This window comes from Piliocolobus tephrosceles, chromosome X (assembly GCF_002776525.5).
Source record: "Piliocolobus tephrosceles isolate RC106 chromosome X, ASM277652v3, whole genome shotgun sequence".
NCBI classification, from domain to species: Eukaryota; Metazoa; Chordata; class Mammalia; order Primates; family Cercopithecidae; genus Piliocolobus; species Piliocolobus tephrosceles.
In genome coordinates, this window is record NC_045455.1 from 70,813,309 (window position 1) to 70,835,588 (window position 22,280).

The window sequence follows — 22,280 nt, forward strand, 5'->3', positions numbered from 1 at the left end:
TAGATTTGTGATGGAAAACAGAAATCTAAAACCAACATGTTAATCTAAAACAAAACTCATTATTTTTCTTCATTCAAACCTCCTCAGCCTTGTCACTCTTGTGCTTAAAAACAACCAATGGCTTCTCAATGCACTTTAAATAAATTATAAATATTTCACCTGACCCTCAAAGCTTCATGGGATATAGTCCCCATCCAACTCCTAAACCTCACCTGGGTTTTACTCTAAGCCATGCTGGCTTCCTGTCATCCTTTGAGGAGTCCAAGCTCTTTTTACCTCACATGTTATTCCCACTGCATGAATATTCTTTTTCCTCTTCTTGGCCTGGATTCATAAACTTCTGCTTAAATGTCATTTTCTCAGATACACCTCTCTTAGTGACTCAATTTTTTTTCTCCTGACATCATATTGTTCTTTTCAGTCAAAGCCCTTAGAATGTTTTATATTTATATATTCATATATTTATTATGGTGTTTATTAAAATTCCTGTATCCTTCTCTGGATTCTAAACCCCATAAGGGAAAAGATCATGCCCCTTTCTTTTAACAATCTAAACCCAATGCTTAGGACAGAACCCAGTATTTAATAAATACTCAATAAATATATTTTACATGATTGAATTGTTTCACTCTAACTAGAAATCTGGGCGTTACCTTGAATTGACTTTTTTTTTTTTTACTTTGATTCTTCTGTTCCTTATAGCCTCTGTGTCTCAATTCTAGGTATTACAGGTTTTACTTCAATTTCATAACAATTTGTTCCTCCTTCTCCATGCTCACTACCATTGCCTTGGTCCAAGTTCTCTTCATCTCTTGCTTGAACTACTGCAATGGCTTTCCAACTGATCACCTTTAATTCTGTTTATCCCCTCACATCCATCCTCCACACTGCCACTAGAATAACCTAAAATGTAAGTTTGACTCTACCACACACCTATGGAAAACCTGTAATGGTTTATCATTGCATACAGCATAAATTCTTTACCTTAGTTCACAAGGCTTCCCAGATAATCTAAACCATTTATTACCACCTGGCATTGCCCTCTAAGCTTCAAAAACAGCAAACTGCTTGTATTTCCCATCTCATGTTATATATGCTGCTTCTTTTCATATATGTTGTAACTTTTCATTGAAGAAATATCCACCCTATCATTGGCCCAACTATCCTTTGTTGTCTCTCCTGTTTAATCCACCTGATTCACACTCAGTCATCTTTGGATCAAATACCACATCTTCCAGGGAACCATCTCTTATCCTTAAGAATGGGCTACATGTAACTCATACATTTTACTGTGTAAATCTCCATTATTTTACTTTACTCAATTGTATTCAATTATCTGCCTTCCTTTTAGGTGGTGAGCTCCTAGGAGCACATGGTATTAAAATAGATGCTTCATGAACATCTGCTGAATTAATTACAAGAATGAAAGTATAACATTCATAGTTCAGTGCAATTGCTTGTGATGGTAATAATGTCCAAACTCCAGAATTTACATGGAGCCAGAATATCTCAAATATATTACATAATTGTTTAGTTCACTAAATTTCACTCAATTTAATTCAGTTACTGATCTCTAAGTCTCACCACACTGTGTGAGGTCTTCTTTGCTCAGCAAGGTAGAGTTCTGACAACAACCCTTAGATATGAAGAATTCAGCACCTTCATTCTTCACTGTATAAGTGCCCTCCTGGTGAGTTTTCATTGAACAAGCTTTGCAAATAAAATTTTTATTATGTCAGAGCTTGCTTGAAGTCTTTGAGGCCAATAAAGTTAAGTTTTCCCCATTATGTTTTTCATTCTTGGCTTTAATATGCTGTCACTCTTTCCTTGATATGCATGCATATCCTATGTTATTTAATAAAAATACAGTGCTTTTAGAAACACTAATATTTTTTTAAAAATAGCTTCCGCAAACTTTTTGAAAGTATGAATAATCAACAATTCATACTTATTTGCCCAATATCTAAAAAAGGAACAAAATGTTGACCTTTTAGTTATAATCACATTTCACTTGCTTTAGGAATTTATTTTGCTTAAATGGTAGTTATGATTATTAAAAGTGTATAATTATGATTATAGATTTTTCAGTAGGAATTCATGTTTAGATGCTGTATATGCACATATATATTTATATGTATATAGTTTGTGTTTATATATAATTATATATGTGTTTATATCTATACAAACAATTATAGGTATATATATACACATGGGTTAATATACATACATATATTACTTTGCTGTCTCCAATGAGAGGGTCTAGAAGGAATGATATCCTAATGGCGATGAGGATACCCAACACCCAGATCTTCCCTTTTAAACACCATTTTCTAATAAAAGGAAACAGGATTTCCTTAGAGAAATGGCAGATACTATCAGGGCTGAGAAAATACAGTTTATGTACTGTGGAAAAATCCAGATAAGTCAAACAGAAGTAAAATACTGTATGTAACATTCTTACTTATTTAGTGTTTATTCTTTCTTTTTATACATGTGATGTGTAATATGTGATATGTATATGTATTTTACACAGAAATGTGTAATTTTTAAATATAATTTCTTATTCTTTTAAATAACTGAATGTTTATGAATGTACAATTTGTTAGATCATTAATTACAAACAATACCAAATGAACATCTTTATAAATGAATTTGGATGCAATTCCTTAGTTACCATAAATAAAACTCTTATTTTGCAAAGTATTATTCAACTATTTATGAGTCCCTTTCTCTTTGTGCTTAGAGATTCAATTTGTTAAATTCTAATTGGAATAAGTATCTTGTTTGACATTTGGTTAAGGTTTTGGTTTAAAACTGTCATTAGGAGTTAAATAATTACTAGTCCATACGTGGGAAGAAATCCATCTCTTTTATGTCCAAATATCAGCATTCCTATGGAGTTGAAAGGGTCTTAGATATCATATAAGCCAATCTCCTTAGTTTATAGATTAGGAAATTGAGGCCAAGAATGGTTAAATTACTTTCTCCAGATCAAATATATAATTATCATCAACTTTAAAGTCAAAGGTCTAGATTTCCTCATTCCAAATTCAGTGCTCTTTCCATATCCAAAAAAAGGCTGTCAAGAGATAGATGCAAGGCTCTCACCTGAACTGCTTTAGATAATTCCAGATAACATATTTCTAGATGTATAGTCACTAGACCCATATTAATTGCTCTGTATGTAGCTGGTAGGATTGTTTTTAACACCATAAGAAGAAGCATATTAGCTAATTAGAATAGAATATGAATTACTAAATAGAAGTTGCTAGCTGCTTTCAAACGGGAAATTGATCTTTTTCAAAATTATAAATTATTTTCTGTGTTTATAATCTCAGACCATCAACCTTACCCAGTTGGAAGAACAGTAATTAAGTTAAAAGCAATGGTGAAAATTCTAAGGAACTCAAGTTGTTGAATTTCAGAAGGAATTTCTTTGATGGGATTATTTCTCAGTTTCAGTATTTGTAAATTTTTAAGACACAATATCTGGGGAACAGAAAAGAGAAACAAACATGAGCAAAATAATTAAGTATGTAAACTATTATTTGTTACCTTTTATAAACTCTCTGAACTAATGTAGAATCATTATAGCAACGTCAATTGGCTATATCATGTAACTCAGTAAACACCCTGGGTCAACCTTCAAAACAAGTGACCAGCATTAATATGTATGATATGGCGAAATAGTGCAACCACTGTACTCATACACCTTTGACTCAAGAATGGTCCTTTTCTAAGTGTGAAAATCACCCTTTCTGATCAAGCTCATGGTTTCATATGAGGCAATCATGGAATAATGAGGGAGGAAGGAGATATCTGCAGAACCAGGAAGACAGGTGGAATTAACCTTAGTCATCAGAGAAGTGTCAGATATCATAGCCAGATTATTTTTGATATCACAGTAATTTCATATACACTGATTTTTCATGTGAAGTTTTAAAAATAGAATAAACCATTTAAATCTATTATCTTCCTCTAAAATGTATACAAATTTTAAAAAGAAAAACAAATAAATAACTAAATCTATGATCTTTACTTGATTAGTATATTTCTCTCTGGTGAATATTAATAAGGTCTTATATTAGTTCTCTTTAACATTAAATTCAACCTTGTTATCATCATAAAGGTCCAAAATTGGTGGAGTAGAGCAAGTTCATTCGTGTAATCAGGGAGCATCAGTCTCCATGTTTGCCTTTCTTTTCAAAATTATTTTGGCTCTTTGTAATCCTTTGCATTTCTATACAATTTTTAGGATAATGGAGTCATTCATATTTTCTAAAGTCCCTTCTTGTGCCTTTGTAGGAATGTGTTCATTTCACATAAGTTATTTAATTAGTTGGTATACAGTTATTTATAGTATTTTCCTTAAATCTTTTTAATTTCTATAAGGTCAGTAGCGATGTTTCTTCTTTCATCCTTGTCTTTAGTAACATAAGTCTTCTGTCTTTTTCTCTTGTGAGTCTACATAAGGTTTGTCAATTTTGTTGATTTTTTTAAAGTAATAACTTCTGTTTTTAAATTTTCTCTATTTTTCTATCTTCTATTTCACTAATTTCTATACTAATATTTACTATCTCCTTGCTTATTCTTTGTTTAGGTTTAGTTTTTTCTTTTTTTCTAGTGGCTTTACATGAAAAGTTAGTTTGAGATATTTCTTCTTTTTTAAAAGATTTACATTTACAGCTATAAATTTCCCTCTGAGTACTCTGTAATGCAGCTCAGAAATTTTGGCATGTTGTGCTTTCATTTTCATTTATCTAAAAATATTTTCTAATTTCACTTACAACTTAATCTTTGACTCACTGGTTATTTAGGAATATGTTGCTTAATTTCCATGTATTTGTGAATTTCCAAATTTCTTTCAGTTTTTGGTTTATAATTTAATTCCACTGTAGCCAAAAATAGACTTTTGTGATTTTTCAATCCTTTTAAATTTATTGAGACTTATTTTGTAGCCTAATATACGATTTATCCTGGAAAATGTTCTATATGAACTTGAGAATTGTGTATTCTGCTGCTGTTGGTTTGAGTTAGACTCTAATACATTCCATACAGATTTATTAGGTCTAATTTGTTTATAGTGTTGTTCAATTCTATTTCCCTCTTGTTCTTCTGACTAATTTTTCTATTCATTATTGAAAGTGGGATATTGAAGTGTCCAATTGTTAGAGTTGAATTTTCTATTCCTCCAATTCTTCTGGTTTTTGTTTCATGTACTTTGGGGTTCTGTTACTAAATAAACACTTGTTTATAATATTCTATTATCTGATAAATTGACAAATGTCTCTTTTTATTTCTAGTAACTTTTTTTGCTTTAAAATATATTTTGTCTGATATTAGTATAGTCTCTCCAGCATTTCTATTGTTGCTGTTTGCATGATATATATTTTCTCATGCTTTTGGCTTCAACCTCTTCAATCTTAAGTGTGTTTCTTTTAATCTTAAGTGTGTTTCCTGAAGACAGTGTATCATGGAATCCATAAAAGAACTTGCATAATTTTGTACAGTCTATCTGTATCTTTTGAATGGACTGTTTGATATATTCACATTTAATGTTATTATTGACATGATTGGATTTATATCTGTCATTTCACTTTTAGCTTTCTATATGTTGTATGTTCTTTTAATTCCTCCTCTACTACCTTCTTTTGCATCAAGTGAATATGTTGTAGTGTAACATTTTATGACTTCAATAAGTGTTTTTAGTATGTTCTCTTGAGTTCTTTTCTTAGTGATTGTTTAGAGGTTATAATATATACCTTATGAGAATTTACTTCAGATTTATACTAACTTAATTCCAGTGAGATATGAAAATGTTCTTCATACATATTCAATTCCTTCTTCCTTTTGTGTTTATAATTTCCATGTATATCATATCCATATATGTTACAGACCTAATAACACATTATTATACTTAATATTTGATTTTATAACTGTTTAAGAATCTTAGAGAAAACCAAGTATACGTATATAGAGTTTGCAATATTAATCTTTATTTAACATTTCTGTTTCTACCTTCTCCCATCCTAAACTATTTTCGTGGACACTGCACTCTGCTTGATTCAACCATCTTGAATTTTCCATGAAACCAGTAATAATTTGAATTCCCCCACTTACTTCAGTCCCCAGCCTTCTATTCATTGCCTTTATGCCATGCTAACAACTGGGCCTCATTAGCCTGTCCCCAAAACAGCCCCTCTATGCCTAGATATTACCATCTTCATTGGAATATTTTACCTATGGCTATATAACACAGACCTGCATTTTAATGACAAGTTGATCTCTGTCACTTTAATAATGAGCACTTTATATCTTACATGTGACTAGTCCTCTTGTCTTCAGACATTTATTTTTTAGTGGATGGAGTTTTCTTTGGCAGATACACAAATATTACCTGTATCTACTTAGAAGAAAAGTTAAATTAGTGTGAAGACCTCAGATCTCTATATTCCTTGGGAATTCTTGTTAATTTCTCCCAGTCAAATTAATAAAACTGGTGTTACATATTAGAAAAGAAATAACTTCTCCAATTGAAAATAAAAACATGATATTATAGAGAAAGTATGGAAAATATAAGTTTTCAATAGTATATGATTGAAATAGGAAGAAAGTACATTTGCCAAAAATCAACTCGCTAAAAGACAATATTCTGGAAATCAATTCACAGAACCACCAATTACCCAGTAATCAATGAAGCAATGACTAAAGACACTAAAAACACAATTTGTCCTAATTATTCATAATGGTTCATTCACCTAAAATGACATTAAATTAGCTAATCCCATATCTGATTATCCTTCATACATTTTATTAAGCAGAATATTATATTTTATCCTTTGGTAATTAAAACTTGTTACAACACTGCATGTTTACTTTGCTTTTAAAGCTTCCAATTAGCACATAAATAAGGTTTATTTTAGATTACATTCAGAGTTAGAAGAATAAATATTTAATATACATTATAGAATTATGAGAACACATTTGAGAGCCTCATTATAACGTATTCTTTGAGGATTACATCATGGGACTTCCTAAGAAAGATGTACTATACATTTTGCACTTCTGAAAATAAGCCATTCAAAAGATGCAATCCAAAATACATTTATAGTACTTTATAGTAACTTCAAGGTATTAAAAGATGTCTATTTTTATTATAATTATTATTCACAATAAGTTATATCAGTATATAACAATAAAAATGGACTCACTTCTGTGGGAAAGTAATGAAGATCATTAAATGACAAATTAAGATATATCAACTGGAAAGCTAAAGGTGTTAAGTCTGGACAATGTAGTATAAAAAAGCCCTAAAAGAAAGTGACAAGAGATGAGATGTTAATCATTAACAAGGCACAAAATAGTTTATACAAGAGTAAAACAAAATCAGCACATAATTTGAATGAGAATGTTTTACACAATATACTAACAAGCCTATACTCGTCATCCATTCATTTTTTTTAGTCTGTCGTGTTAATAATTTCTTTGGTATGTAAAAGATGGAAGCAAAATAGAAACACTATGCATTAGGCTGTTCTCACACTGCTATAAAAAGATATCTGACACTGGGTAATTTATAAAGAAAAGAGGTTTAATTGGCTCATCGTTCTCCAGGCTGTAGAGAAAGCAAGGCAGCATCTGCTTGGCTTCTGGGGAGGCCTCAGGAAACTTAGAATCATAGCAGAAGGTGAAGGGGGAAGCAGTCTTACATGGCCATAGCAGCAGGAAGACCAGGGAGGTCTTTAAAACTAAGAGATCTCATGAGAACTCGCTCGCTATCAGGAGAACAGCAAATCCATCCCCATGATCCAATCACCTCTCACTAGGCCCCACCTTCAGCACTGGAGATTACCATTTGACATGAGACTTGGTGAGGACACATATCTAAACCATATCAGACTAAGTATTTATGTATGTGACAAGTGTAGTATTATATGCATGACAGAATTAGTTCAATCACTAATAAGCAAACATTGCTATGTGCTGAAATATAATTGAATCTATTTTATATATAATTATTTTCTTTACCCCTTTTTATATCTCTACCTTTATTTCTCTGATTTCTATCTGTTAATCCAGCATCTACCTGAAACTTCTTGTTAAATGTGCCAATTTCTGTACCATCTTCATTGTCATTCAGTTTAAAACATTTCTGATTTCCTTGGTGCCTTCTTTCTTGACCTATTTTTTAGTGTGTTGTTTGATTTCCAAACACTTAGTGCTTTTTAATATTTACATTAATATTTAGCACAAATATTTGGTACTTTTCTAGATATCTTACTGTGACTTCTATTTTATTTCTGTTGTGGTACGAGAACTACAATATTTCAGTCTTTTAAAATTTCCTGAGATATGTTTTATGGCCCAACATATATCTTGAAATTGTTCTATGTGTACCTAAAAAGTAATGTTTATTCTGCAGCTGTTGGATGTGTCATTCTATAAATGTTAATTAGGTCAAGTTAGTTTCTGGAGTTATTTCAGATCTTCTGTATCTTTACTGAATTGTTTTTTACTACACATATCAATTCTTGATCAAGATATGTTAAGTCTAATATCTAGTTATGATGGTGAATTGTTCTACTTCTCACTTTAGTTCTGTCAAATTTTGGTTGACGAATTTTGAGGCATTCTTATTATATCTATACACATTTAGATTGTTCTGTCTTCTTGATGAATTGACCGTTTAAACATTTTCAAACTTCTCTTTATACTTGGTAATACTCTTTTTCTTTAGTATTATTTTCTACTTAGTCAGCTAATACAGCCATAAGAGCTTTATAATGCCTACTGTTATCTATTTCCAGTTTTACTTTTTAACCATCAGTGTCTTTATTTAAGTACGCTTCCTGTAAATAGCAAATAATTGAGTGGTACTTCATTGGCCAGTTTGACAATCTCTATTTTTTTATTGTGATGTTTAACCCATTTACATTTAACAAAATTACTAATGTGTTTAGGCTAAAGTTTACCATTTTGGTGCTTGTTTTCTGTTTGTCTGATCTGTTTCTGTTCTTCTATTCTCTATTCTCCCCCCCCCCCCCTTTTTTTTTTTTGAGACAGAGCCTCACTCTGTCGCCCGGGCTGGAGTGCAGTGGCCGGATCTCAGCTCACTGCAAGCTCCGCCTCCCGGGTTCACGCCATTCTCCTGCCTCAGCCTCCCGAGTAGCTGGGACTACGGGCGCCCGCCACCTCGCCCGGCTAGCTTTTTGTATTTTTTAGTAGAGACGGGGTTTCACCGTGTTAGCCAGGATGGTCTCGAACTCCTGACCTTGTGATCCGCCCGTCTCGGCCTCCCAATGTGCTGGGATTACAGGCTTGAGCCACCGCGCCCGGCCAGTCTCCCTTTTTTTTAGAGACAAGGTCTCGCTCAGTCACCCTGCCTGGAGTCCAGTGGCACAATCATAGCTCACTAAAACCTCAAATTCCTGGGCTCATATGATCTTCCTCAGCCTCCTGAGTAGCTAGAACTACAGGTACATATCACCATTCCTGGCTAATTTCTAAACAGAAAATTTGTAGAGACAGGGTCTTGCTATGTTGCCTAGGCTGTCCTCAAACACCTGGCATCAAGGAATCCTCCTGCCTTGACCTCCCAAAGCACTGAGATTATAGGCACAAGCCACAGCACTCAGCCTTATTCCTCTATTCTTTTCTTGCCTTCTTTGCTGTGAACAGACCATTTGTTCAAACATCATTTTTTTAAAAATGACTTTCTTGTTATTCTCCTTAGTGTTAAAAAAGTGACTTCTTTAAAGATCACAATATATGTCTTAACACAACCACCCTTAAAAAAATATTCTACTACTTCATGATTAAAGAATCTTTCAATATCAGCACCATAGAAAAGGGTAAGAAAAAAAAGAACCTTACAGTAGATACATACATTTAGCCCCTTCCAACCTTTTGTACTCCTGTTGTCAAATATTTCACTTTTATATTAGCTATAACACCCACAATATATGGTTAATGTATTTATTTTAAATAATCAGTATTCTTTTAAAGAGATTTCAAGATTGTTTTAAAAGGTCCTTTATATTCACTGATGTATTTACCACTTGTGGTGCTATTCATTATTTCTTAATTAACTAGGTTTCTATTTGGTCTAATTTTTTTCTTTTTTTAACTCCTCAGGCTTTTTTCCAACATTTCTTGTAGTAGAGATAAGCTTGAGAAAAACGAATTCAGCTTTTCTTTGTCTGAAAACATCTTATTGCATATTCATCTTTTAGTGATATAAGATTTATTCTTTATCAATGAAGAGTTTTTAACTTTAAATAGTTGCTAGAAACACAGTCTTAAGGCAGAAGTGTGCAAAATAGCAAATAAATTCTTTAAAACTTATAACCAAGGACCGGGTGTGGTGGCTCACGCCTGTTATCCCAGTACTTTGGGAGGCCGAGGTGGGTGGATCACCTGAGGTCGGGAGTTCGAGACCAGCCTCTCCTCTTGATTTTTATACGATGGCCTTCCTTTTCTTACCATTCTTGACTTAAAGTTTACTTTATCTGATATAAGTATAGCTGCTCATGTTCTTTTTTGGTTTCAGTGTATGTGGAATATCTTTGTCCATCCCTTCATTTTCAGCCTGTGTCTTTATAGAGAAAGTGAGTTTCTTATAGACAGCATATAGCTGGGGCTGATATTATTTATTTATTTACTTATATTCAAGGTTTTTATTGATAGGTAAGGATTTCCTGTTGCCATGTTGTTATGCATTTTCTGCTTATTGTGTGAATCCTTTCTTCCTTTTTACCTCTCTTACTACCTGACTTTGTGTTTAAGTAATTTTCTCTAGTAATACGTTTTGATTCTGTGCTATTACAGGTTTATGCTTTGTGGTTACCATGAGGCTTACAAAAAACATGATATAATAGGTAATTTTAAACTGATGACAACTTAACTTTGCTCACAAGGAAAACATCAAAAACAAACTCCAAACTTTAATAGCACCTTCTACATATTTTGACTTCTTGATGTTTCAATTTACATCCTTCCATATTGCCTATCTATTAACCAGCTGTTGCAATTGTTGTTTTTAATAGTTTTGTCTTTTACTCTTCATATTTAAGATGTAAGTGGTTTACTTACCACAATTACAGTATTAATACATTCTGAATTTGTCTAGTTTTCAATTTTCTTATTTTCAGCAGTGAGTTTCATATTTTGAAATGTTTTCTTGTTACACCTTACGGTCTATTTCTCCCAGATGGAAGGACTCCCTGTAGCATTTTTTTGGAAAGGTTTGGTGTTCATGAGTTCCTTCCGCTTTTGTTATTTGGGGAAAGTCTTTTATCTCTCCTTTGTGTTTGAAGAGACACTTTAATGGGTATAGTAGTCTCAGTCAAGAGGTGTTTTTTTTTTTTTTTTTTCCTCCCCTTCAACACTCTCTCCTAGCCTGCAGGGTTTCTGCTGAATAATCTGCTGAAAGCTGTACTGGGGCTCTGTTGAATGTCATATGTTTCTTTATTCTTTGTGCTGAAAATATTCTTTCTCTTTGATTTTTGCTAATTTGATTATGATGTACCTTGGGAAATTCCTCCTGCATTGAATCTAATTGGTGACCTTTGAATTTCCTGTATTTGGGTGCTACTGGTTATCTCCAGATTTGGGGAAATCTCAGCCATTATTTCCTTAAATATGTTTTCTAGGTCTTTTTTTTTTTTTTTTTAATTTAGCTTTTATTTTAAGTTCAGGGATACACATGCAGATTTATTATCTAGGAAAACTTGTGTCATGGGAGTTTCTTGTACAGATTATTTCATCACCCAAGTATTAAGCCTAGTACCCATGAGTTATTTTTCCTAACCCTCTCCCTCTTCCCACCCTCCACCTTCCAATAGGATTCAGTGCATGTTGTTCCCCTCTATGTGTCCGTGTGTACTCATTATTTAGCTCCCACTTATAAGTGAGAACATGCAATATTTGGTTTACTGTCCCTGAGTTAGTTTGCTAAGTATAATGGCCTCCAGCTCCATCCATGTTCCCACAAAAGACATGCTCTTGTTCTTTTAAATGGTAGCATAGTATTCTATGGTGTATATGTACCACATTTTCTTTATCCAGTCTATCATTGATGTGCATTTAGGTTGATTCTATGACTTTGTTATCACAAAGAGTGCTGCCATAAACACACACATGTGTCTTTGTAATAGAATAATTTATAATGGTTTGGGTATATACCCAGTAATGGGATGCTGGGTCAAATGGTATTTCTGTTTTTAGGTTTTAGAGAAATTGTTACACTGTCTTCCACAATGGTTGAACTAATTTACAGTCCCACCAAGAGTGTATAAATGTTCCTTTTTCTCCACAACCTCAACAGCATCTGTTATTTTTTTTCGTTTTAGTAATAGCTATCCTGCCTAATGTGAGATGGTATCTTATTGTGATTTTGATTTGCATTTATCTAATGATCAGTGATGTTGAGCTTTTTTCATGATTGTTGGTCACATGTATGTCTTCTTTTGGAGTGTCTGTTCATGGCCTTTGCCCACTTTTTAATGGGGTTGTTTGTTTTTCTCCTGCAAATTTGTTTAAGTTCCTTATAAATGCTGGATATTAGGCCTTTGTCAGATGCATAGTTTGCAAAATTTCTCTCCCATTCTGTAGGCTGTCTGTTCACTCTGTTGATAATTTTCGTTGTAATGCAGAAGCTCTTTAGTTTAATTAGACCCCATGTCTTTATCATTCAATCTTTGCTCATTCCTATGCCCTAAATAGTATTGCCTAGGTTGTCCTCCAGAGTTTTTATAGTTTTGCATTTTACATTAAACTCTTTAATATATCTTGAGTTAATTTTTGTATATGGTATATGGAAGGGGTCCAATTTCAATCTTCTGCATATGGCTAGCCAGTTATCCCAGCACCATTTATTGAATAGGGAATCCTTTCCCCATTGCTTGTTTTTGTCAGCTTTGTCAAAGATCAGATAGTTGTAGGTACGCAGCCTTGTTTCTGGGTTCTCTATTCAGTTCCATTGGTCTATGTGTTTGTTTATGTACCAGCACCATGCTGTAGCCCTCTAGTATAGTTTGAAGGCAGGTAGCATGATGCCTCTAGCTTTTCTCTTTTTGCTTAGGTTTGCCTCGGCTAGTCAGGCTCTTTTTTGGTTCCATATGAATTTTATAATGGTTTTTTCTAGTTCTGTGAAGAACATCACTGGTAGTTTAATAGGAATACCATTCAATCTATAAATTGCTTTTGTCAGTATGGCCATTTTGATAATATTGATTCTTCCTATCCATGAGCACGGAATGTTTTTCCATTTGCTTGTGTCATCTCTGATTCCTTTGAACTTTGTGTTTCGTAGTTCTCCTTGTAGAGATCGTTCACATCCTTGGTTAGCTGTATTCCTAAAGATCTTATTCTTTATGTGGCAATTGTGAATGAGACTGTGTTCCTGATTTGGCTCTTAGCTTGACTGTTGTTGGTGTATAAGAATGTCTGTGATTTTGGCACATTGATTTTGTAGTCTGAGATTTTGCTGAAGTTGTTTATCAGCTTAAGGAGCTTTGGGGCTGAGACTACGAGGTTTTCTACATATGGGATCATGCCATTTGCAAATAGGGATAGTTTAGCTTCCTCTCTTCCTATTTGGATGTTCTTTCTTTCTTTCTCTTGCCTGATTACCCTGGTCAGGATTTCCAATACTTTGTTGAATAGGAGTGTTGAGAGAGGGCATCCTTGGCTGGGTATGGTGGCTCACACCTGTAATTCCAGCACTTTGGAAGGCCAAGGCGGGTGGATCACGAGGCCAGCAGATCGAGACCATCCTGGCTAACATGGTGAAACCCTGTCTCTACTAAAATTACAAAAAAAAATTAGCTGGGCATCATGGTGGGCGCCTATAGTCCCAGCTACTCAGGAGGTTGAGGCAGGAGAATGGTGTGAACCCGGGAGGTGGACTTTGCAGTGAGCCGAGATTGCACCGCTGCACTCCAGTCTGGGCAATAGAGTGAGACTCTGTCTCAAAAAAAAAAAAAAAAAAGAGAGAGAGAGAGAGGACATCCTTGACTTGTTCCAGTTTTTAAGGGGAATGCTTCCAACTTCTGCCCATTCCGTATGATGTTGGCTGTGCGTCTGTCATAGGTGGCTCTTACTATTTTGAGGTTGTTCCTTCAATACCTAGTTTATGGAGAGTGTTTAACATGTAGTGAGGTTGAATTTTATTAAAAAGCTTTTCTACATCTATTGAGATAATCATATAGTTTTTGTTTTTAGTTCTGTTTGTGTGATGAATCACATGCATTGATTTGCATATGTTGAACCAATCTTGCATCCCAGGGATAAAGCCTACTTGATCATGGTAGATAAGCTTTTTGATGTGCTGCTGGATTCAGTTTGCCAGTATTTTGTTGAAGATTTTTGCATCAGTGTTCATCAAGAATATTGGCCTGAAGTTTTGTTGTTGTTGTTGTTGTTGTTGTTGTTGTGTCTCTGCCAGGTTTTGGTATCAGGATGATGCCGGCATCACTGAATTAGTTAGGGAGGAGCCCCTCCTCCTCAATTTTTTTGGAATAGTTTCACCAGAAATGGTACAAGCTCTGCTTTGTATGTCTGGTAGAATTCAGCTGTGAATCTGTGTGGCACTGGGCTTTTTTTGGTTGGTGGGCTATTTACTACTGATTCAGTTTTGGAGCTCATTATTGGTCTGTTCAGGGAATCAGCTTCTTCCTGGTTCAGTCTTGGGAGGATGTATGTGTCTGGGAATTTATCCATCTCTTCTAGGTTTTCTACTTTGTGTGCAGAGAGGTGTCTGTAGTAGTTTCTGATGGCTATTTTTATTATTGTGGGGTCAGGAGTAACTTCTCCTTTGTCATTTCTAATTGTATTTGGATTTTCTCTTTCTTCTTTATTAGTCTAGCTAGTGTCCTATTTTTTTTTTTTTCTTTCAAAAAATCAACTCCTGGATCTGCTGATCTTTTGAATTCTTTTTTGTGTCTCAGTTTTCTTTAGTTCAGCTCTGACTTTGGTTATCTCTTGTCTTCTGCTAGCTTTGGGGTTGGTTTACTCTTGCTTCTCTAGTTCTTTCAGTTTTAATGTTAGGTTACTAATTTAACATCTTTCTAACTTTCTGATGTGGACATTTAGTGCTATGAATTTCCTGCTTAACATTGCCTTAGCTGTGTACCAGAGATTCTAATATGCTGTATTTTTATTCTCATTAATTTCAAAGTACTTCTTTTCTGCCTTACTTTCAGATTTACCCAAGAGTCATTCAGGAGTATGTCATTTAATTTGCATGTAACTACATGGTACGAGTGATTTTAAAAGTCTTGACTTCTATTTTTATTGTACTGTGGTCCAAGATTGTGTTTGGTGTAATTTTGGTTATTGATATGGTTTGCCTGTGTCCCCACCCAAATATCATCTTGAATTGTAGCTCCCATAATCCATGTGTCGTGGGAGGGATCTGGTGGGAGGTAAATGAATCATAGGGGTGAGTTTTTCTTGTGATGAAAATGAATAAGTCACATGACAGCTGATGGTTTTATAAAGGGCAGTTCCCCACACATGCTTGCTTGCTGTCACGTAAGACGTGTTTTTGCTTCTCCTTTGCCTTCTGCCATGATTGTGAGACCTCCCCAGCCATGTGGAACTGTTGGTCCATTAAACCTCTTTTTATTTATAAATTACCCAGTCTTGGGTATTTCTTCATAGCAGTATGACAATGTACTAATACAATTATTTTTCATTTGCTGAGACTTGTTTTGTGTTCAATTACATGGTTGATTTTAGAGTATGTGTCATATGGAAATGGGAAGAATTCTGTTGTTTTAGGGGTAGAGTTCTGTAAAGGTCCAGATCCATTTTTGTCCAATGTTGAATATCTTTGTTAATTTTCTGCCTTGATGATTTGTCTAAGTGGGAGTGTTGATGTCTCCCACTATTCATTGTGAGGGAACTTCAGTCTTTTTGTAGGAATCTAATAATTTGCTTTATGAATCTGGCTGCTCCTGTATTGGGTGCATATATATTTAGGATAGTTACGTCTTCTTGTTGAATTGAGCCCTTTAACATTATGTAATGCCTTTCTTTGTCTTTTTTGATCTTTGTTGGTTTAAAGCCTGTTTTGTCTGAAATTAAGGTTGCCTGAAATTAGGCCCATCTGGTCCTGGATTTTACTATGTTTGGAAGTTTTTTGTTACTGACTTAATCTCATTACTTGGTAAATGTCTGCTCGGATTTTTATTTGTTCTTGAGTCTGTAATTTGTGTTTTTCTGGAAATGTTTCCATTTAATCTAGGTTATATTATTCATTAATGTACAATCATTTAAAATATTCTTTTACAATCCCCTTTATTTTTGTAAGGCCAGTTGTAATATTTCAATTTTCATGACTAATGTTAGTTATTTGTACATTCTCTCTTTCTTTTTTACTTAGTCTAGCTAAGGATTTATTTATTTTGTTGATCTTTACAAATAATCTACCTTTGTTTTCATTACTTTTCTCTACTGTTTTCCTATTCTCTATTTCATTTATCTCTGCTCTTATCATTATTGTTTTCTTCCTTCTGTTAGCTTTGGGTTTAGTTTGCTCTCTTTGTTCAAGTTTTTTAAAGTGTAAAGTTAAGTTCTTAATTTGAGATTTTTCTTCTCCACATACCCCTTCGCCACATGTACCTATAACCTTCCCCCAACATTAACATCTTGTACAACATGGTGGTATATTTGTTACAATCAATGAACCAACATTGGCACATCATTATCAACCCAAGTCCATAGTTTACATTATAGTTCACACCTCGTGTTATATATTCCATGGGTTTTCAAAATGCATAAGGAAATAGACTCACCATTACAGTATCATACGGAATCACTGCCCTAAAAATTACCCATGCTTCTCCTATTCATCCTTTCTTCCCTTCTGCCACAACCCTGAAAACCGCAGCTACTTTTACTGCCTTTACACTTTTGCCCTTTCCAGAATGTTTTGTCATTGCTGGTTTTGTTCGTTCCCTTCATTACAGCCTTCTTTGCATTTAATGAATTTTCTGTAGGGTGCCACATTAGTTTCCTCCTCACTTCCCTTTGTGTATGTTTTAATATGGTTTTTTAGTAGTAGTTACTATGGGATTGCACTTGGCATCCTAAATTTACAACAATCTAGTTTAGATTGATACCAAATTAACTCTAATGGCATACAAAATCTCTGTTCCTATACAGCTTCATCTCCCTTCTGTTTAGTCACAAATTAAATCTTTAAACATTGTGTGTCCATTAATATACATTTATAATTATGTTTACACACTTGTCTTTTAAGTGATAGAAGAAAGAAAAAGTAATACAAACTGATAACCAAAATAATACTGACTTTTATATTTACCTATGTAGTTACCTTCATCAGAGTTCTTTATTTCTTTTTAAGACTTTGAGTTGCTGTCTAATGTTCTCTCACTGTAGCCTGAACAACTCTCTAGCATTTCTTATAGGGCAGGTGTACTGGCAACAAATGCCCTCGGCTTCTGCTTATTGGGGAATGTCTTAATTACTCCTTTGTTTTTGAAGGATAGATTTTCTGGTTATAGACTTTTGGTTGACAGATTGCTTTTCTTTCAGCACTATAAAGATGTCATCCCATTCCTTTCTTGCCTCCATAGTTTCTGGCAACCAACTGGCTGTGAATTTCATTGTAGAGCCCTTGTACATGACAAAACAGTTCTTGCTTGCTGCTGTCAAGATTATTTCTTTGACTTTGGCTTTTGACAATTAGATTATATGACTCATTGTGGATCTCTTGGCAATTATCCTTCTCGGAGTTGATTGAGCTTCCTGGATGTATAGAGTTGTGCTTTTAATCAAATTTGGAATATTTGGCCATTATTTCTTCAAATATTTTTTCTGCCCTTTCCTCTCTTTTCTTTTTTCCAGAGACCCCATTAAATGTATGTTAGTATACTTGATGATGTTCTTGATGATGTTGAGAGGTCCCTTAAGTTCTGTTCATTTTTCTTTATTTTTTTTTCTTTCTGTTCTTCATACTTGATCATTTCAATTTACCTATTTTCTAGTTCTATAATTCTTTATTCTGCCTAATCAGTATTTCTAGTATTGAAACTTTCTAGAGAAGTTTTCAGTTTGGTAATGTAGTTTCCAGCTCCTGAATTGTTTTTCTTTTTTTTTCCTTTGTCATGGCCATCTCTTTATTGAACTCTCTATTCATGCATTATTCTCCTTATTGAAATCTCTATTCACGCATTATTCTCCTTATTGAAATCTCTATTCACACATTATTCTCTTTAGCTCTCTGTCCATAGTTTCATTTAGCAGTTTGAACATATTTAAGACAGTTTATTTGAAGTCCTTTTTCCAGTAAGTCTAATATCTGTGCTTCCTCAGAAGTAGTTTCTAATCCTTTAGTAGTTCATAAGCATGATGATTGGCTTTTTATGCTCATGAATAAAATATGCCTCCCTCAAGCCTTTTTATGACATTGGCACATTACCCATCTGATGTGAAAAAATAGAGCTTCTGTTAGTTTCTTCTGTGAACAAGCCATATTTTTTGGATATTCCATAATTTTTGTTAAAAACTGGAACTGGACGTCTTAATCATTATAATGTGTTAACTCTGGAAATCACATTTTTCTCTCTCTTTGGGGTTTGTTTTGTTGTTCTGTGTTCTATTTCTATTTTTATAGAATAGAAATAGATCAAATCTACTGCCTAATCAAATCTACTATTGAAATTTTCCAGTGAGGTTTTCATTTCAGTTATTGTATTTTTCAGGTCCAGAATTTCTGTAGGCTTGATATGAGCTGTAGCTATTGAGTTGTTTAATAATTTTCTAAACTTTTTTTGTGAAGTCTGTATTCTTTGTCACATATTTTCTTTAAAATCTCTGCTCTTTTAACTCATGTTCAGTTATTGTTTTGACAGAGATTTCCTTACACAACAGAAGACAGAGAGAGGAGGAGAGAGAGAGAACTCCACCTTTTCAGATGGACTCTGTGCTAAGGCACTCCTTCAATGCTTAGCCAGGCCATGTACAACTGCCTTTGCCTTTACTTCCTGCTTGTACTGCATTTAGAGGTCAGCCAGATGTGAAAGCTTAGGGCCTTCTCAGGTCTTTTCTAAGAATGTGTCTAGCCCCAGCCAAGCATTTGCCTTTCCAAATTTCCCAGTATATATGAATATTATTTTAATGCCCTAATTTTTCAAAGAAACTCTCTGTAGCTTTTCCTATTTTTACAAATATTCTGTGAGTTAGAACTTACCTCAAAATAAAACTTAAAATAAAAAAGCATAGATTTTGAGGCCAAAATATTCTGGGTTGAAACCCAAGCTCTACAACTTGCTTACTGTGTGATCTTATACAAGTTACTTTCATTAAGCCTCAGTGTTCTTATCTGAGGATAAAGATTATAGTACTTTACATAATTGTGTATTAGGAGTAATGTGTACTTGGCATGTAGTGGATACTTAACAAATGATAACTAATATTATTGCTATTCATGATATTGAGCTTGTGTTCAGTGAAAAGTCATCCTAGTACTAGATTTGTCACAGAGCCAAAGATTGCTAATAACTTAAAAATACAATAAATCTGAATTCAAATTCTCTTATGCTAAGTAATTTTAAAAAAGCACTGTGATTGACTTGAACCTCAGAATCTTTTAAAACTGAAGGCAAACTAGGAATATAGGTTTTGAGATGCAATTTGAATGTGTTCCTAAGAAATCTCTATTGTAATAGGAAAATTCCCCTCAATACCATGGAAACTAATCTATATTGGGAAATCTAAAGCAAAAATAATTGATAATACAGGAGGACACTGTCATTAAAAAGATCCAGCATACCTTCAGATTAAGTGCGTTTCTTCCATAAACTTGACAGTTTACTATGGCCAGGTTGGTCATGGCTGTTATTGTTTCATATCGTGTTGCTGCAACAGTCTTAAAACCTTCACCACGTACAATCTGTATCTCTGATTCTATTTTTTCAGTTTTGGTGAGACCTAAATAAACAAAACAAAACATAAAATTTAAATGTGTTATCACCTAGAATGAAAGTTAAGAGGTATTTATCTTATGATAATATTGAGTTACCCTAAGGGCTTAAGTGCACACATTCTCTGGCAGGGATTCCCCATAGCCTTCATCTACCCCAAACTCAGTTCTGTTTGCCAAATTGGGTGTTGTTTTGTTTTGTAATTTTAGGTGCATCATTATCTTCCCCAAAGTAAACCATATGCTCATAGATTTCTATCTGGATAATTTAGTTTCTATCAATATCAGTCTTTGCATACTATGTGTAAAAATATTTTCTTAAAATTTACTATGAATTACATAAAGAACTTCTTGGCTCATAAAATTAATAGGCAACATCATGTAAGAATACCTCAGCAAGACATCAGCCTCACTTTTTCCTTAGTATCACTTTGATATACAATTCAAATGCCCTATGTAATTAAACTCTGCCTTTAGCTTGTAGATCCCCCGCAGGAGACAAACAAACATCTCAGGAGTAAGCCAAAGAAAGATCATCTAAATTTAAATTTACTTTATTACGACCCTATGGGTTTCACCTTCCATCCAAAATGTCCCATGCAAGTATACACCAAATGTGGCAGGAAAGTATTTTAAAATTTTATATAATATATTTTACTTTTGCAGCCAGTATTGCTGCATTGTTTGCAGAAACATATTTTATAATGTCAGTAATTCTTATGTTACTGCTTCGATGAGAGAAAATCAACATCCTAGAACGAGGAAAACAAGAAAAGGTTTTTAATTTCTAAAATAGAACCTCTGTGCCCATTTCAGATCAAGAGATGTGAAAGCTTCAATAAAGAAAGATATATAATGTAATATAGAGATACCTTGGCTTGGGAGAAAGAATGGAGCAAGAAGGGAAAGAGAGTGAGTTAAGACATAAGTCTGTGGCCTGCTCCCTGCTCTAAGCCCACGCAGTTGGTTGTTGAGTAGATATGAGGAAGAAGGAGATGAAGAGGAGGTGATCTCTCAAGAATCTGGGGATTCTTAAATTTTCTAAGATGGAAACCACCAGAGAAGAAACTCAATAAAGCAAATAATGGCAGCATGACATGGAAGAGATCTGGAAGTTAATTTACATCATAGACAAGGATACAAAAGTTCTGGGAGGAATGGCGGGTTATGGTTGGAGTGTTCTGCTGTATATAACCTTTTACTAAATGCAGCTATTTGAATTGTTAATTTGGTATATTATTTTTATTGTTCTAGAATTTTATTTGACTCATTTTAAAAAACAAAAATAAGAGTTCTGTGGTGAAATTCTCCAGTGATCTCTTTGTTTTCTTGGACATAGTAATCATAGTTACTTTTAAATCCATTTGAAACTCTAATATCTGAATCAAATATAGGCCTGTTTTATTGCCTGTTTCTTTCTACTGTTTTTCAGATATTTTATTTTATTTTTAGAATGTGTTGTAATTTTTTAAATTTAATGCTGGACTTCAAAGATGAACTATTTTAAGAAGTCTGGATAATATGCCCTCTCTCTCTTTCTTTCTCTTTCTCTCAACATGTTAGGTTTTCCTTGATTAGGCAGAAAACACCATTATCAAGGATTGGTTTGAGCTTTGTTAGGGCTTGGCTATTTTAGTTTTGTCTTCTTTCCTAAAACATCATCTTTATTCCTAAGGAATGGAATTTCAACTGAAATTCCAATGTGTTACAAAGGCCCCAACACTTCGGCAGAGCTTGAACTCTATTATCCATCTTTTGTGCAATCACAAAACTCTATGATCAATTTCTTATCTTCTCAGCTGATGTTTTCTACTATGTTTCTTGGAATCTTGTTCTATACATTCACAGCCTAGAAACCAGCTAGCACCCTTGAGGGAGTTTGTATGCAGATTTTTTTTAGGAGACTGTGATATAGTTTGTATGTTGTCCTCTTTAAATCTCATGTTGAAATGTAAATCCCAATGTTGGATATGGCTCCTGGAGGGAGGTGTTTGGGTCATGGGGGCAGATCTCCTATGGCTTGGTGCTGTCCTTGTGGTAGTGAGTGGAATTCTGATCTGTTTAAAAGTGTGTGGCAGGCCAGGCTTGGTGGCTCACGCTTGTAATACCAGCACTTTGGGAGGCCGAGGCCAGCGGATCACGAGGTCAGGAGATCGAGACCATCCTGGCTAACAAGGTAAAACCCCGTGTCTACTGAAAATACAAAAAATTAGCTGGGTGTGGTGGCAGGCGCCTGTAGTCCCAGCTACTTGGGAGGCTGAGGCAGAAGAATGGCTTGAACCCAGGAGGCGGAGCTTACAGTGAATCAAGATCCCACCACTGCTCTCCA

General features: G+C 34.2%; 1 protein-coding gene and 1 non-coding gene across 2 annotated transcripts in view; one reads left to right on the forward strand and one right to left on the reverse strand.

Annotated features, from left to right (window-relative positions):
* LRRC63 (leucine rich repeat containing 63) overlaps positions 1–22,280 on the reverse strand; it is a 62,039-nt gene that overhangs the window by 22,922 nt on the left and 16,837 nt on the right. Inside the window, exons 5-7 of the mRNA XM_023187458.2 lie at positions 19,802–19,959; positions 7,212–7,310; positions 3,353–3,489 (exon numbers count right to left, since the gene is read on the reverse strand). Of these exons, the coding sequence (XP_023043226.1) occupies positions 3,353–3,489; positions 7,212–7,310; positions 19,802–19,959 (394 nt within the window). The remainder of the gene's footprint in view (positions 1–3,352; positions 3,490–7,211; positions 7,311–19,801; positions 19,960–22,280) is intronic.
* Positions 18,355–18,458, forward strand: LOC111523124. Its single transcript, XR_002725449.1, has one exon. It is a non-coding gene; the product is annotated as a small nucleolar RNA U13 (small nucleolar RNA).